Source organism: Rattus norvegicus, chromosome 14, assembly GCF_036323735.1.
Source record: "Rattus norvegicus strain BN/NHsdMcwi chromosome 14, GRCr8, whole genome shotgun sequence".
NCBI lineage: Eukaryota > Metazoa > Chordata > Mammalia > Rodentia > Muridae > Rattus > Rattus norvegicus.
The window spans coordinates 42,106,283-42,124,768 of NC_086032.1; the positions used below are offsets into that span (position 1 = coordinate 42,106,283).

General features: G+C 43.9%; 1 protein-coding gene across 23 annotated transcripts in view; it reads left to right on the forward strand.

The window, feature by feature from the left end:
- Apbb2 (amyloid beta precursor protein binding family B member 2) overlaps positions 1–18,486 on the forward strand; it is a 383,293-nt gene that overhangs the window by 256,645 nt on the left and 108,162 nt on the right. For 2 of the 23 annotated variants that reach the window (XM_063273116.1, XM_063273117.1), the window contains exon 1: positions 200–2,301. The exons of 19 other annotated variants lie outside the window; for them this stretch is intronic. In XM_063273116.1, the coding sequence (XP_063129186.1) occupies positions 2,064–2,301 (238 nt within the window). In that variant the 5' untranslated portion in view covers positions 200–2,063. Of the gene's footprint in view, positions 1–199; positions 2,302–3,642; positions 3,674–9,304; positions 15,621–18,486 lie in introns of those variants that run through there. 2 more of the 23 variants (XM_063273120.1, XM_063273119.1) reach the window with 2 other exon arrangements.

Consider the following 18,486-nt stretch of genomic DNA (forward strand, 5'->3'; position numbering starts at 1 on the left):
TCCATACAATGGTAGCGATAAGCAGTTTCTGCCTACCTCTCTGCCATCTTCCCCATCAGTACTTTGTTACGGGTACAAAAGATAGCGTCTTTCTTAAGTTCACAGGAGAATATCTGGACCACTTTTGCCACTATTCTACCCAAAGCCTCTTATGTGTGACCAGGTGCATGATGCTGTATTTTGCCTTTCATGTGCACAGCTGCTTAACCTCCATCAGAGCAAAGGCTGTTGGTGTCTAAGGACATCGTGCCAGTATATGTCTCGATCTCATCCATTCGTTTATTGACGGACTGAGATAAGGTCTCATGTATCCCAGACTATCCTCAAACCCATCAAGGATATCCTTCCACGTCTGGCTCGCCCGCCTTCACCTGCTGGCACATCGGGTGAGTTCCAACACACTCGATATAATGAGTGATGTGAATTGAGCCTAAGGCTTTGTGCATGTTGGGATTAGAGGCCTGGGCTGCCATACCCCGCTCCAACTTGAAAATGGAGTTTTATTCTTCCTTTGGGACAAGATTATTGGGAAAACTGTCAGCAGTCATAAGACTTACATAAACTAATGAAAAACTAATTTTAAAAATATTTTTGTTTCTATTATAACCACCATCATTCTTTCTTTCCTCTATAAAACTTAGTTGTATAGAGTTAGCAATCAATAAAAATTTACTAAAATTAGACTTTAATTCTAAATTATTAGTTAGACCTAGAAAAACAATAATGCAGCCTACAAAGAAATTGAATTGAGCTATACTTCTGGTAGTCATTTAAATATCTGTGAGGACTGTAGCAAGCTCTAGTCTGAGATCAGACCTCGGGAATGAGAAGCTACTCTGGGTACCCCATGTGTTTTCGATGTGTGTGAGGTCATACTTAGATGCCCTTGATACTAGTAAACCCCAAGTGCCCTAGAAAATATGCTGAGTTCATTGGAATTCAGAATGTTTCCCCAATGGTGCTTCCTAAGAACACAGCAGAAGACACCTCGGGTGTTGAACAGCCCTGCACCCCATGCCCTGGTGAAGGGCTTCACATTTGCAGGTTTGGCAACTGTTTCCTCAGAAGGCTGGGCTGGCTTTGTTTCGTCTGTGTGTGTGGACGCAGTTAGACCTCGCTGCACTCCATACCATCCCATTCTATTGTCATCTGAATAAACATCTGTGGACATTTATTTCTGACCCTAGACCGAAAGCTCCAAGCCCCAGAAATGTGACTCACTGCTTAATTGTGACCACCCTCACCTAGAAGGTCCATTGTCTGCTTAGCGGTCAGGGGCTCTGTGACCATAGAGGCTAAGTGCGTGTAGCTCCCCTGTCCCCCAGAGCCTCTTCTGCTGTTTAAGATTTGGGAGCTTCTACAGTAGTACTAGTCCCCGGCATCCCAGACTAAATAATAAGATACATCGGCTAACTGAATGTTGAAACAGAAGCCTGCCCCCTGGTGTCAGGTGAAGAAGTAGCATCTTGGCTAATTTTACTGAGTCTTATCGACAGATTTAGTTTCTATAGTAAACTTTGCCTTTCCCATTACAGCAAGTACCGTTTAAAATTGCTGCTGAGTCTCTCCTATGAGGATAGATTTTCTTTGTATTCAGCATTGCTCTTCTTTCAGGTCTAATAATTTGGAATCAAAGTCTAATTTTAGTAAATTTTTATTGATTGCTAACTCCATACAACTGAATTTTATAGAGGAAAGAAAGAATGATGGTGGTTATAATAGAAATGAAAATATCCTTAAAATTAGGTTTTTGTTAGTTTACATAAGTCTTACGACTGCTGACAGTTTTCCCAATAATCTTGTCCCAGAGGAAGGATAAAACTTCTTTTTTAAGTCTTTGAGCTGTGCATAGTGAGCGGCTCATTGCCTCCAATCCCAGCACCCGGAAGGTGGAGTCAGAAAGATCAGGAATTCAAGGTCATTCTCAGCTGTGTTACAACTTCAAGGCCAGCCTACCCCACCCATATGAGTCTCAAACAAGGAAATAAAACCAAGAAAAAAAGAAAAAAAAAAACTATGCAGACTTTCGAGTAACTTCCATTTCCTGGCTGGGTTAAACAAGGATGCATATATTCGCAGGAGCCCCTACAAGTCTGAGCCGTTCAAGTCTTAACAAAGTAAAGAATCCGTTCCCTAGTTTGGGAAGAGCAAGGCTTACAGAGGAGGAAAAGTGGACTTTATTGCTTACTTCACTTAGCTTCCCTGACTGGAACCCTCGCCGTCATGCTTTCCCTTCTAGACTGACTGAAGACCTAGGAGATGAAGCAGATGGCGTGTCACCCGGCGCTCACGTAAGGGAAGGTATTTTTCAATCGTTATTTAACTGATACATAGAACGTAGATGCTATACATATTTATAAGATACAAGGTAACAACATGTCAACACATGTACACATCGCATAATGTTTAAATTTTTTTCCCCTCCAACAATTAACATTTTTATAAGGGGAAAGTATTCAAAACAGCCAGCTTTGGGTCTAGCAAGAGATTTCTGTCTCAAAAATAATGTGGAAAGTGGTTGGGCGAGATATCTAATGCCACCCCCTGGCAGAGAGGGTTCAGCTGCATGACGCCGGAGGATGATGGCTATAGAAAGCCAAAGTGGGACTGAAGCTACCCCCACCCCCATCATCAGTACATGGCAGGGCTGCCAGGAAGTGACGAGGCCAGGGAGATATCCCCCTTAGAGCTAAGGGACGGTACATTTCTGTTACTTTAAACCAGTCACTCTGTGGTACTGTATCACAGCACTCCAGGGAGCAGGTACAGTCAGGATGTGTTCCTCCATGACTAAGGGCGCTCGGGTGAAATGGCTGCTCTGGAGAGATGATGGAGCTGCGTTTAAAGATGATTTTTAGTAAAAGGAAAAGTTACCAGTTTAAGAGAGGTTAGGGGTGAGGGCAAGATGGAAAAGGACCCCCGGGAATGGGGGAGCCTTGAGGGCGACAGCAGCAACTTCCAAGGACCGAGTGGCCTGGGGGTTCTAGAAGCCATGCAGAGCTGGACCTGTGCATATGGCTAGGGGAAGGCGTGGCCTGCCGCTGACCTCAGCTGACCTGCTCCTAGCAGAGTGAACCTGGGAATTCGCGCTCTGACTTCTGCCTCCCAGTTGTGTTCATTTGTTGAGTCTCATGCGGCCCAGTGACATGGGACACAGGTCAGAACAGAAAGAGCGGTGAATAGACCTAGAAGAACTGGAGACTAGCTTTCATGTCAAGGTAAGGGTCATAAGTCATTCAGATATGCTTAGAAGAAGAAGGAATTAATTTCTAAGTTAGTATTTCATATAACACTTCTTCTCAGAGAGTCTTTGTAATTTAGGATACAATTCTCCTGTAGAAATTGGAGACTAAGATTTTTCATTTTACAAATTATCTTTAAGTACCTTCTGTAATGCCCTGGAGGCATGAGCATTGAGCAAAATTAAATCTGTCCTTGGGCTCATAGAACTTACAGTCCAGTGGGCGCCAACTGTGTTAGCGGTGACTAAAATGCCCACAGGATTGTGGCTTCTTTTAGAATGCTCAGCGTGACTGCAAACTGCTAACTAGATACCACCGTCTTCCTGTGAGCTGGGAGCCCCACGAAGCCAGCACTGGGGTCTCCTTCGCTCCCTGCCGAACTCCATCGCCCAGACAGCTGCCTGATGCCTGGCCGATGTTCCCTGCATCCAGTGAGTGAACTCACGCCTGGTAGTTAGTGTCTAAAAGCTTCTTTGAAAATGGGAATAGCTTACAGTATCTGTTAAGTTGGGACATTTAAATCTATTAGGGATTTGGGCTTGTAAGGGGTTGTTTGAGTTCATTCTTTAGAAAGCAAGCGTCCTAGAAGATAATGCCCAGGGGTAGATTTGTATTTAGGGAGTCTGGGGGGTGTTTGTTTGTTTGTTTGTTTTGGGGAGCTCTCGTGTATAGTTTTAAAGCAGTGGTTGGGGGAGGGGTTGGGGACTTAGCTCAGTAGTAGAGCGCTTGCCTAGGAATCGCAAGGCCCTGGGTTCTGTCCCCAGCTCCAAAAAAAAAGAACAAAAAAAAAAAAAAAAAAAGTAACCAGCTTAAAGCAGTGGTTCTCAACCTTCCTAATACCGAGACTCTTTAATACAGTTCCTTATGCTGTAGTGACCCCCAACTAGGAAATTAATTTTGTCGCTACTGCACAACTGTAATTTTTGCTATCCTTATGAATTATAATGTCAATATCTGATATGTAGCCCCAATGGGGTTGCAGCCCACAGGTTGAGAACCACTGTTTAGAAACTGAAACTGAGTGTTCTATTTGTTTCTTCTGGTCACTGTTTTTATGAACTGATTGACCATCCCCTCCACCCATCCCCCAGATCTACAGTGAAGTGAAAACTCAACCCTGGGCTGGGCTGGTGCTGCACACCTTCAATCAGCACTCCCGAGGCGAGATGGGATCTGTGTTCCAGGCCCGCCAGGTCTATGTCGTAAGATCCTAAACATGAAGAGACACACATGTAGTGGCCTGGTCACATCTAAGCCAGGGTTCAGCTATAGACTGGGAATTTAGGGACGTACCTTTTGTAATTTTTCTTTTCTCTCTCTTTTCTTCTCTCTCTCTCTCTCTCTCTGTCTCTCTCTCTCTCTCTCTTTCTCTTTCTCTCTCTCTCTCTCTCTCTCTCTCTCTCTCTCTCTCTCTCTCTCTCTCTCTCTTTCTTCCTTTCAGATAGAATTTCTCTGTGTAGCCCTGGCCGGGATTAAACACATGCAGCAACACCCGGCCCTAATTTTTTTTTTTTTAAAGATTCTAGCCTGGAATTAAATCTTCCTGCCTCAGTTTCCCCACTCTAGGCTTATATGTCCTACCATCCTAGCCTAACTTTGGATTAAGAGCCTGCAGGTATAGAGAGAAACGCAGCGCAGTAACAGATTTTCTTTGTGCGCTCTAAAGCGTTTTTCCGGTGTTAAGTTAAAGCTGTTGACTCTTTGGTGGTTTTTCAGATGTCATTTACTAAAGAGGAGGCGGCTGCTCCTGTGAATGACCATATAAGGAAACCATTTCGAGGAAGAATAGTGCAGAAGGCAGGAGCAGCCGTGGTTGTGGTGGGCTGGGAGAGAAGGGAGAGCCTCCCAGTTCTCCGTTTCCCATTTCCACATAAGGATGTGTAATGCATTCCTCGGGGACCTCGCTCCAGTCTCTGCATCCTTTATTCAGATGAGCTGAGAACTTGCTCTCTGTGCTTGTCAGTACTAGAGACCGCCTTCTATACAGAGTAACGGGGGAAATTACCTGTGAAAAAAATTAATGGAGGAAATCAAAGAAATGTGGGGGCGGGCTTATAAAGACAATGGAGTGTTTCTCTACATAGAGGCTAAGGCTTTGGAATAAGATCTTTCCCTCCTCCCAGACCTAGAGTCTCACAGGGAAGAACTGAGTTAACAGCCCTCTTTGTTAGGTGTCCCTGAGATTTATCAGCCAGTAGAAATATATCAAGCGAATGGTTATAGGACTATATATATTATATATAGTAAAATAAATATATAATTTATAAGTAATGAATATACTTATATATAATAACCTATAATATATGTAATATATTATGTATAATTGTATAATATATATGTATTTCAGATGGTTATAGGAATTATTCTCACAAAAACCCAAGCCACAGGACTCTGAGAGCAGGATTGTGCGTGAGGAAAATCCTTTTACCTCTGGGGCGTAAATGGTAAATAGATGGCAGCACCAGAAAGACCTGTGAGCTGTGAACCAGAAAGACTTCCTAAAGGCAGGGGGCAAATGTGTGTTTGCTCTCCTTAAGAAAAAAAGCACTTCAGTGTTTGACAAGGGACAGTCCTTCATTTGCGCTGAGCTTAAAGGCGACAGCTGACCTGGGACTGGGTTTTCTCAGAACGAGGGACTTACAGCGCTAGAATTAGCTCAGACTCGGGCCCCACACACATTGTCGGTCACTCTAGCTTCTGCTCTGCTCATCTCAGTTTGTCAAGCCTGTATCTGCTCACCCAAGGTGCCTGCAGTGGGTGTAGCAACCCTAGGTGCTCCCCACACCTAAATGCCTCCTAGTCTAGTCCTAAGTCTGCTCTGGTTTAGCCCACCGCATTGTGATACTCTGGTCCCATTGACAAGACATAAGCTATCCTCAGTCTTAAAAGTAGCATAGGTGGAGTGCACGCATAGTCTGAGCACTGGGGAGGGAAAGTGGGGAGGGGCAGCCTAACCTACCTGGTGTGTTGCAGGCCAGTGAGAGACACTGTCTATAAATAAAATAAAATAAAATAAAATAAAATAAAATAAAATAAAATAAAATAAATGAGTCTTTTTTTAAAAGCAGCTGGAACCTGAGGACGGACATCACCTGTAGCTGCCCTGGCCTCCACATGCACACACATCTGCATACACAGGTGCATCTGTGTATGCATGAGCACAGAGACTCACAGCACACATGGACACGGACAAAGACACACATAAACAATGCACACACTCCCAATTCATTTCTCCTAAATGATAATAGTTTCTTTCAGCACAGAAAAGGTGGAGGGGGAAGAGGGGTCAGTGTTAACTGAAAATTCAACTCACGGGAGAAATGAGAAAATTGATTCAATTTATAAACTTTTACATAAATCCCCATCCATTTGTAGCTCCCACTTATGAGTCATTACTGGCTGTAACATGGTCTCCAAATTAATTTATAAGGCCATTATAATGATGTCCTACATGAAGATGATTTGGGAGGGTTGGAAAGACAATGGAGCACTTGAGGATGATGATCCCAAATTCCCTCCTCCCCCTTTCATCTCTTGAATCCAGAGATGCATTCCTGATGAGGCCACATCCTTCAGAAGGGGTAAGACAGCAGAAAGGTGGTCGGTCCACCTTTGGGGGGGCAGGTTTAGGATAATAGCAGTAAGGATAAAGGCTTTTGGAAAACCCCTCACCGATTGTTGGACTGACGTGTGAGACCAAAGCATGTTGTTCTTATGTGTAAAGCATATAGGGGCTAAGCACAATGTAAGTGCTTTTGCAAAAAACCCATCCTGATTCTATAACTTGCAGGGATTTCAAAGATGTCGTACTGGGTAACCCTGGGCTAAAGCATGTTTCCTTTTCATTTCAAAACCGGTCAATATATATTCTTTATTTAATCTGATTGAGCCTCATTTTTTTCCTCTTTAAGGGTGTGCTTGTTTGAAGAGATATAGCTGGAAGTCATGTTGTCATGACGACAGTTACATGCTGGGAGGAGGGAACGTTTTAAATGGCCAGTGCCTGGGATTTTTAATCTCCAATATAGAGATAGCCAAACAGTCCGGGATACAGAATGTATAATCTGACTATGGCTGTGTGTTTTCACTTCTGTTACTGTTGTGCAGTATTTGAGCATGTATTATGATGCATGATTTGTCTATAACAGCACGCAGTTCCAGCTCATCTGTTCTTTGTGTTGTCAGTAATCTCAAAATATATGGATTTCCCTGCTCAGAACTTTGGCTAGTGTTTCGTTGCCTGTGTATTAAGTTCAAGATAAATGAATGTGGTACATAAAGGCCCGCCCAAACAGACAGACAAACAGCTTCAGTTCTCCCTGGCATCTGTCACAGGTCTTTACAGAGCCTTTGACTCCATTGTTTAAGCTGGGAGAAGAACTATGGTACTAAATATCAAATGGCCCGATCATTTGTCTCTGCCCGGAGGGGAGGGTGTGGCAAGAAGGTTCTTGACTTTAAAGGTAGGCAGTAATTAAAAACTGTTTGCAGAAGTGACCCAGGTTTTGGTTTTAGGAAGAGGGAATGATTCCAGCCCATAGTACAGACAAAAGCTAGGGAAGCAATATATGTGCCATTGCCTAAGATTACTGGCATCTAGGCCACCCTAGATTAGAAATGGCCTGAAGGAGGAAAATGAGAGAGGCAGTGGGTGAGGCCAGGCACTGAGGGAGTTGAAGGCCATGATAATGAGAGTCCGTTCATTCTGTACAGGAAGTAAGAGGCAAGGCTTAGTAGAAGTGAGTCTTGTCTGAGAAATGTCTAAGTAAGATTACAAAAGAGTGAAGGAGCAGAGCCACAACTGACAGCTGCTTTCAGCCCACAGCAGCCATTGCTGTGTGTGTAATGGCTGAGGCCAGCTTCAGAAGGATCTTGCAGTGTGCATCGCTGTTTTGAGAAAGTAGACAGATTTTATTTAAAAGATATCTCCTCACATGTTTATGTATAATTTCTGTCCATTTAGTGTGTGTGCATGCAATGCATGGGTTCAACTGCTACATGGTACTACTGCAGGGTTTGACGCCTCTGCAGTGTATTTTCCCTTTGTATAATTAATTGATGGGCTCTAGTGGGTTCAGTTTTCTAGGAATACCCTAACACATATGCTCTATGGAACTGAATGGATGCACAGGTGTGTGACAAATATGCTTGAGACTGCTCAGTCCCTATAGATATATCAGTAGGGGATAAATACTTTACATTTTTCTTTAGAGAAGAAAATAAGATATATTTTAATTCATAAATGTATAGAAGTAATTGTGTATCTTTTTTTTCCTCAGTGAGAATACAGCAGTGCTGTTGCTGGTCAAATTAAATTGTTCTGATAGATGGGTGAATCCGGTTTTGTTTCCTTCCTTCCTTCCTTCCTTCCTTCCTTCCTTCCTTCCTTCCTTCCTTCCTTCCTTAATGGTGTTTCAGTTAGGGTTTCAGTTGCTGTAAGGAGACACTAGGACTGTAGCAACTCTTACAAAGCAGGGTATTGAACTGGAGCTGGCTTACATTTCAGAGGTTTGGTTTGTTATAATCAAGGCAGAAAGCATGGTGACACACAGGCAGATGTGGTCCTGAAAAGCCAAGAGTTCAACATCTGGATCTACAGGCAACAGGAAGAGAGAGTGACACTGGGCCTGGCTTGAACATCTGAATCGTCGAAGCCTTCCCCCAGTGACACACTCCTTGCAACAAGGTCATACCTACTCCAACAAGTCCACGGCCTAATTCTTTCCAATAATGCATACCCTATGAGCCTATGGGGGTCATTTTGATTCAAACTACCATATAGCGGTAGCTTACCAACTTAATTCTCATATGTTCCTCTACAGACCCAAAGGCCACAAGAGAGGGATAAAGGCTTCACAGAGTGACCTGGTGAAATCTGGGCCAAGTGCAGATTAGATATAGTCTTTATCTGCAGAAAGAACTTTACAGTTCTCACTCTGTCAGCAAAGTAAAAAGTAGTTTTTAAAATGAGTTAGTCATTGAGGCAGAAAGGGGATTGTTAAACAGGTATCTCTTTATATCGGGGGTGGGGGAAAAAAGAAAAGAAAATTTATACTAAAATAAACTCCTGTTTTTAAAAGTGGTTTATACTGCCTATTCCCTCAGAGGGAGTTAACAACAAGGAAGTTGTATTTTCTGACTCTTTTGTGTTCCTGGCCACGTGGTTGGGTGCTTTGAACTGTAATCTTCTAAAGGGAAGCTAAAACTGCGCTCTGTTCGTTTATCACAGCTCATCTGTAGCACAGCAAGACACAGGGCTTGTTTCTCTGAGGAAGGAAGCACACAGTGTGGAGGGCAAAGCTCTGTGCATCACCAGATGCTGGGTCCCCACTGACGTTGCCCTGTTTTGTCTGCCACACGAAAGGCTCTGAAACAGCATCTCCTTTATTTGCTTCCAAAGAATGTCACTTAGTCTCCACTCCTGAGACATTAGGATATTTCTGTGTGACAAGCTGTCTTCTCTTTCTTCATAGGGATGTCGTTCCTAGAGAAAGTAATGGAGAGAGCATTGAAGCGGCGGACGCTTAGGGCACACCTGCATTCAAGGGCATGCAGGCCGCCATTTATAAATGGATGCTCGTTATCCAGACGTCTCGAAAGGGAAAAAGTGGAGCAGATTCAGGACAGAACCTTGTATAAATCAGTCTTTACATGGAAAAGGATGATATTCTGGGATGAGAAAGAAAAAAGGGCCCACAACTATTCCTGCAGCAGTAAATTTAGAATCCCTCCCAGAGACCCTGAAGATGAGAAATCTCTTAGCGCCCACCTCAGGAACATTTTTCTGGTAGAAGTATAATTTTAGCATATTGGCTGGAATCTGACGCCTGGTGGGTTTACCAGTACATCTGTGGGTGGGGAGAAAACAGCAAGCAGGGATTCTAGTCCCTCTGGGCCATCACAGCCAAGTGGGACTCGGATCCAGCAGGCACCGCGTGTCCCTCCCAGCCTCTTTCCCATTTCTCTTTCTAAGCTCCTTTTCCCCTGAGGATCCTCCTCTTCCACCATGGCTTTCATTCACCTAGATGTCATTTCGACATCCCCTGGAATTTCCAAAATTGAAATATGAGCCGTTGCTACCTGCGTTGGCTAATCTTCAGAGTGCGAGGCAGGTTTGGAGCAGAGCAAATGTGGGCTTTTCATTAAGGGCTTCAGATCTGCTTTTAACTTTTTACTTTAAGGATTTGTGATTTAAGCCCTAACTAGCTCCATATCCTAATCTATACAGAAGAGAAAAAGTTCTTATAAACTCGGAGCACAAATGTGTCATATGACAGTCTTGAGCATCATCATTCCAGTTTGTCGCTTCCTGGAATTTTGGTTCAGTTGCCTTATATTGTATTGTACTATATTCTATTTTGAGCTTTTAAAAAAAATGACACTTTCCACACGTGCATTCCTGGCAGATGGGATCCACAAATACCCCTGCCTCTTTTCTGCCAGTAGCGCAGCATCTCTGAGAGAATGTGGCGCTCTCCGCGCCATGCTTTGATTGCTGGCAAAGAGAAGCCAAGCTGTTGCTTTCCATTTTTCCCTGGAGAATCTCGACTTTTCTCTCTTGATCTAGGGCTGTGCATTCTGGGAGAAGAGATGCAGATTAAAGAATTAAAATCATTGAATGAAAAGGATGGATGGCTGTTGCTTGGTTTTAGTTGAATCCCGTGTACACTTCTTCTTCTTTTTTTTTTTTTTTAGTTCTTTTTTTCGGCACTGGGGACCGAACCCAGGGCCTTAGGCTTCCTAGGTAAGCGCTCTACCACTGAGCTAAATCCCCCCCCCCCCCCCCCCCCGTGTACACTTCTTAAGCGTTGTGACAAGCTAGGGCCACCTGTTGCCTACACTTGTGATGTTTGGCAGTGTTTGGGAGTAAGGGTAAAGTGCTGGGACTCGGGGAGTGTGGAGGAGGGATGAGTGGTAACTTAGAAAGCTGTGTTCCAGCAGCTCCGCACTTTAAAACTCCGCAAGACAGGATGAAAGAGAGTAATTTAGATGGCTGCAGGCCTGGGTTTGCCAATGAGAGCACAAGGCAGACCTCTTGGGAGTTGAGTCTTGCCTCGGTGAGAGGATTGCTATTCACTTTCTTGCTCTTAGATGAGTGAGGATCTGCAGCTAATAATCCAGAGCTCTAAGATAACTGGGACTTTTATAATAGAAGTGTGTTCCCCTTTCATATAGCAATTTAGAAGTACCATTCTGTTAATAGGATGGCTTTGCTCCCAAAGACTTCACAAACCATTTCTTCTTCTGCTCTCCCAATCTACTATCCTCAGGGATAATCTGTTTTTATGGTTCAAAGCAATAGTGCTGGTCTAGGCAGCAAGAAACGTGTGCCTGCCAGATCCCTTTTAAGGCAAGCTCTTAGAAATTGTCATGTAATTCCTCAGCTCTGTACCTTGAGAATGTTTCCTAGCTGCAAGGGATGCTGGAAAATATAGTGGTCATTTGTCCAACCAAAATTTATATTGCTGTGGAGGAGGAAATTAGAGATGGATAAACACATTTCATTGTCTGTATATATTATATATATATGTATGTAATTTAATATGTATATTAAATTATACGTAATTAACTCACTATATAGTGTGATTATAAAACAAAACAACCCAGATACAATGTACAGCCTTCACTGTCAGTTGCTGCCTTTCTACAGCTGGACTATGTCCTATACACTAACTTCCTTGTTAGTTTGGTGGGAAGGAAAATGGTTCTTTTTTGAGGAACCTCTTTCACTAAATAAGTAAGACTTTGTGAAGTTTTTGAGGAAGAAATTAAAATTCATATCGCCAGGAATGGTGGTGATATACCTTTAATCCTAATACTCAAGAGGCAGGGGCAGGTGGATCTTTAGGGTTTCAAGTCCAGCCTGGTCTACAAAGTGAATTCCAGGCCAGCCAGGGCTGCATAGTGAGAACCTGTCTAAAAAATAAGAAAAAAAGAAAACAATTCATCACGAGTCGGAGCCCAGATTGTGTAATAACCACAAGACCACTTGTGAAGAAAAAAATAAAAAAGTAAGGAGGTGGGGCCTAGGGAGAAGAAGGGAGGAGAGGCAAGGGAGGGGGGGTGTTTAAATTTCTTCTCAATTTCTCTATTCTCTCATTATTTTATTAATTGGACTACTTTATGCTTTTATCCTATTGGGGTGGGGAATAAATATCTCCGAAAAGAGCAAGGTTGGTGCACATGCATTTAAATCCATTACTCACCTCCATTCTCAGCACTCAGAAGTGGGAGCAAGCAGATGTCTGTGAGTTCAAGGACAGCCAGGGTATCACCTACTGAAGATTCTGGTTTTTTATTTGTTTATGTTTTTATTTTTAAAAAAAACTAAAACTCAGAAAAGACTTTAAAACCTCCACTTTGATCTCTGTATGTTTTAAACCTTCTTCTCAGAAAGCCTTTCTTCATGTGCTCCTCTCAGATCGTACACTAAAGCTCACTCTTTGCATCAAATGTTAAAGGTTATCCGTTAAACCCCCACCAGCCTGAACAGCTTCCTCAGTGTTCCTGAACAGTGGTGCCCAGTACTCATCTTTAAAATACACTCAGCACACAGAGTAGGTTCCACACTGAAGTTTTCCTAGCTGGAGACCTAGATAAACTGTGAGCAAGTTCCTTATCATTGGGAAAGTCTGTTTCCTTACTGAGAAAATAGGAATAATATTTGCTCCATCTCTGCGCTGGCCAAGTTTTGTGGAGTCAGATGGGACGGGATGGGGTACAGCACTTACAAGGTAATGGCTTGCTGTGGAAGAGTGGGTGGGCAGTACCTTGTACATCAGATACGTAATAGATACATTTTAATTTTAAAGAGTGCAGTGCTGTAACGTCCCCACGTGTAGGTTTTGATTTTAAAGACCATGGCAAAAAGACTGGTACTGTTGCCAAATTTTGCTTGCACTCCCAAGATTCTCTAGAGCCATCGTTTATCCTAATATTTAGCACAGGTCAAACCCTAGTGTGCTCCACATTACAGTGATGGTGACTTTGGGCTTGGCCAAGGCATCCCTTGCACTAGCTAGCTAGTGTCGTGTCTTCATTGGTGTCGTAGACCAGCCTGGATACAGCCCCAAGAGAAAAATGCACTGGAGACCCTGACAGAACAATAGAGGAGAAAGCTGACTCTGTTTAACATGCCTCCAGATCTGTCTGCCCTGAAAGAATGGGGTGCTGGTGCCTGCCGCTGGTGTGGAATGAGAAAAACCAATCAGTAAGCATGGCCTGGCAGCAGGGCTGGCAGTGGGTACAGCAGCTGGACGCCCGCTGCATTGGGTTGAATTCCCAGCTCTGCTATAAACTGTAGTTCTGGTACATAGACCTCAACCCCAGTCATCCAGAAGGGGCAGCAAGAGAATCTGGAGTTGTGGCTCATCCTTGGTCTCGGCCAGCTCTTGGCCATCCTGAGCTGCATGGGACCCTGTCTGAAAGCAACAGGAAACACTTTGAAAGCTAAATTAAAATGTTGCAGTTTAGACTGAAGTATCTGGCTCAATCAGGAATAACTTAAAGGAGAGAATGGCAAAGGTTACAACCAAGACCTTAGGAAAAGATGTTGTTTTTTCTTCTCTAAGAATGAGAGCATCGAATAACTTGTTCTTCTGCTCTTTGAAAACATAAACGATGACCTTCAGATTTTTCCTTTGCGTAAAGAGTAAATGCTTAACCAGTGGGGTTTTTATCAGAACCCTCTCACCCCACAGAGTGACTTTCCTGCAATGGTGGCATAGCTGGTTTTTTTCCAGTCGCCTGCCCTTTGCATTTGCTTTTTCATCTGCCAGAACACTCACCCTTCCAGGTTCAGAAGGATCGGCTTCCTCTGAGACATGGCAGACCCCCTGTTCAGAGAACTCACCCAGTTCTCCCACACAGTAGATCCTGTTTCTCGGTTTGCAATCTTATTCATGGCTGTGTGCTCCTTTCCCTTCTGATGTTGATAGGAAGCCCTTGATGCTAAAGAATGAACAGAAAGATGGCTTTTAAGAGAGAGAGAGTGTGTGTGTGTGTGTGTGTGTCACATGTGGCCAGTGGTTACAGAACATCCCTTAGTTAGGGTTCTTATTGCTGTAATAAATATCATGACTGAAGGCAACAGGTTTATTTTTTCTTATACTTCATCTAACAGTCTATTGTCTTAGAAGTCAGGACAGGAACTTGAAGGAGCAGAGGCCATGGAGAAGTAATGTTTCCTGGCTTGTTCCTCCTGGCTGGCTCAGCCTACTTTCTTATAACATCCAGGACCACTCGCCCAGAGGTGGCCACATCTGCAGCAAACTGGCCTTCCCACATCAAACATTAATCAAGAAAATGCTTCTCAGGTTTGCACACAGGCCAATGTGATAAGGACATTTTCTCAGTTGAAGTTTCCTCTTCCCAAATAACTCTAGCATGTATCAGATTGACACAGTCCAGCCAGCACAGCACATTTGATAGAAAGTAATGACTGCCCTTTTCAGCTTCTTAGGCCAGTGACTCTCAATATTCTGGAATAACCAAGGAGACGACTGTTAGAGATGCAAACTCATGGGCCAACTCCCTCTTGAGCCAGAAACTCTGGGCCTAGCCCTAGGCCACCAGGTAACCTGGATGTTTGAGGAGTCTGGCTTCCATCAGTGGGCAGCACCCTGTCTATCATAATTGCATGTGTGCTGCACCAATGCATAGGCTGACTCAGGCTGGATGAGAAATGCTTGTGGAATACTCTCATACATCTCCCCTCACCACCACAGACACTGGATGCACTAGTCACACAGTGCTAGCAGATGTCATTCTAAGACCTCGGGGAAGTAGGCTGTGCTCCCAGTGCAGATCTTGCTAAATATAAACTCCCATTCATGCTTCCTCTGTCCTCTATCTGGAGAGGATTTCTCACGCCAATTTGTTTGTCTTTGACCCCTGGGTTCCTGTAAGAGAGCCTGGGAGAGGAGGATTAGAGACAAGTGTGTTCCTAGACCTGTAGGTCCCTCCAGTTCACCAGATCTAAGAGGGAGCCAGGTAGAGCCACGTGGGGCTAGGAGTGAGTGCTGGTGCCTGAGGTGGGGGGAATGGGTGGGTCTTTGCTGCTCATAAATGGGCTTCTTGTTCTCCTGCCAAGCATATTGCTTTTGGCCCAAGAGGGACTTTGTGGGGCCATCAGCCTTGCTATTTTTTACTCTCTGACTTCCACTTCCTGTTTCCTGTTGCTTTAAAAAAAGAAAAGAAAAGAAGAGAAAAGAAAAGAAATGGTAATAAAATGCAGGCAAGGGAGGACCATGGACTCTTTCTGAAAAGAGACCTCTGACTTTTCAGCTCTTGGCTGAAAGCATCTCCTCTCAGCATGTGACAGCCTTCAGTGAGCTTCTGTGATGACAGGAACCAAGGAACTGGGAGAAAGCATCTTAGGTACAAGCTCCGTGGGAGGGAAAGAAGAGAGGTATCACAGGCATCAGTTTCCTGGCTTGTCGGGAGGGTGGGATCCTGCTTAGCGTCTGGCAGGATGTGGTAGCCTGAATGGCCAGGCTGGATTTGGGAGGCAGGCATTTAAAGGGGACCTGCACTAGAAGAGCATTCATGTCCGTGGATGCAGAGTGCTGGGTGATGGGGGCTCCAGGCCAGGCATCCACAGAGAATCTTGGTGTTATTATTCAATTCTTGACCGTGGTCAGTGGGCTACCTGTCTCCTGATCTCCACCTGTACTATTATTTCTTTTTTCAGATCCTTTTGTTTTATTACCCTCCTCCCCATGCTGTCAATACTGGTGGGGTTTTTTTTTCCAGGTCTCTGAAAAATTGATCCTGTTCTAAATCAGGATATACTTTATTTCCTTGGTTTAAATCCATCTACTGTCCTCTGCAAGCTTTAGAATTGGATAACAATTCTGCCTTCATCTCAGGGCAGCCTGAGCCATGCACACATCCTGAGCCCCTGCGGTAAAGGGCACACGGTCCACACCCAGCCAGCCTCAGTATCGTTGTAAATCTTCTTAGCATCTCTAACATCACAGCCATAATGCCTAAAGGCCGGGATCTGGCCTTGCCTTCTAGCTGGCATTGCCTTGAACATTAAATGCAGCCAGCTCATGTTTTATGCAGTGGAAAGTGCCTGATTTTTTTTTTTTTTCACCTACGGAGTCTGCAGATCACAGGAAGAGGAAACTAAAAAAATGGAAAAAGCAACTCTCTTTATTTGTGTCTGAGAGAGGCTTAAGCCGAGTGTAGCCCTGCCTGGATTGTGCCTTAAACCAGGCAAATTGGTTTTAAACGCAGTGAAGTGATCTTTCTCATTGGCGGCGGGCGGCAATAGAGACCAAGACAGACAAGCATTTGAAAGACAAGAGAGTATCTTGCTAAAGAAGAAGACAAGTAGAGCAAGTGAGAGGGTCTGGTGTCTCAGGCTGCCCTTGCTGGAGTGAACTGGAGTGATTTCTCCAGTGAAAAGTCACAAGGGGATTATCTTAATATTATCCTTATTCTTGGAACCATGGTGGCCATATAGCCCCATGATTTCCATATTGGGCATTTTCTTTGTACTGTAGTGGGGGCACTTTTGTGAATTGGGTAATTACTAGCTTCCTGAAGTGTATAGATATAGAGATACAGATACAGATAGATATATCCTGGGAACAATAGAGGCTCATGGTCATGTGTCCTGTTCTGTTCTGAAGTTTTAAGAAGCTGTCCGGTTTGATCAGGCCCAGTCATATAGCGAATGGCTTAGCCAGTAAGAGGCTCCCCTAGGGCATTCTCACTCCACCACAGGCCAGGCTGTATAACTTCATCACCTGGGCTCTTTGGATTGCTTCTATTCACTTGAGCCATCGAGAGTCTTGAGTGAACCCCTTGTGGGTTTTTTTGGGGGTGGGTGGATGGGTTGTGGGGGTGGATCGTCCCTGTAGGCATTGAAAATATTCTGACATGGCTAACATTTTGTGTGTGTGTGTGTGTGTGTGTGTGTGTGTGTGTGTGTGTGTGTGTGTGTGTGGTGAGATTGTACACACACACTGCTACAACCACTTTATATGTTCCTGCTTTGGATCGTGCTTGGTTGGCAAACACTTTACCAGCTGAGCCATCTCTCCAGCCTCTTTTTTTTTCAGCTGTGAAAAATATACATTCAGAGATATTGAGTAAGCATACATATTAATAGATACTTATAAAGGGAGCCTCCATGCTACCACCAATAGAAATTTTAGACTATGGAATGACTGAGGTGTACCTTTCTCTAATCAAAACCAACGCCCCGCACTCCCATCGTTCTTGGCTGTTCAGTAGCCTGTATTTTTTTGTATGTGATCACTGTGTGTTTGCAATTCTTGACAGTTTAAACCATTTACGTCTATCACTAAATAATTAATGGCTGACTTTATCTGAATGGAAATGTAGTGAATATGGTATCTTTTGTCTTCTTCCTTTTCCTCCGTGACATGTGGTGAACTTTGTACTGTTGTATGCAGCTGTATTTAGCTCATTTCTGTTATTTGCTTATTCTGCTGTAATTTTTTCATTCTTCTATTGGAGGAGGTCTGAGTTGTTTTGAGCCTGGGGCCATTGTAACGTTGCTACTGCGGTCTGAATACCTAATACACATGTGTGGTTCTCTCGGACACATACCAGGTGTGGAATTGCCGGGCCGAGATGTAGGACTTCAAGAACAATTCAGAGAGCCCAGCAGTGGCATGACGCAGCAACTTCTTTGTTAATTAATGATACTCTTCTGTTTTCAGTGGGCTCATAATCCAATTCCCCACCGATGTATACAAGTACATATAATGTATGCAAGTTCTTAGTGTTTGACCTGCCTGCCCTTGGTGTAGTGCTTTTTATTGTTTGTCAAGTTGATGGCTTTGTAAGAATGTTATGCTGAGAACTGAGATACTGAAAGTACTCTGGCGATGTTTGGTCTGTTCTGCCAGTCTCCCTCTCGTACCTGTCTTTCATTGACACCCCACAGTTGGTCTTAGTTCCAGTTATGTTCCCACTTTTGCATTCCAATGCTGGCTCAAACACCCAAGATTACCATGGCATATGCCCCACCCACAACAATTTCTCTGATACAGACGTCTTTTAGGAGATTGTCACTGGAGACTAAGGACTTCCCGTTGTGATCTCAGACCTCCCAGAAGATCTGTCAAAGTGTGTGTGACCTCCCATTTCCTTTCATTCACAAATGTGGAACTTCAGACACTGATGTAGACGACTAACTCTGTCTCTGTTACCTGTGAGGACAGTCAAACATGCCATTGAAGGAAATAGACAGGAAATTCATTCA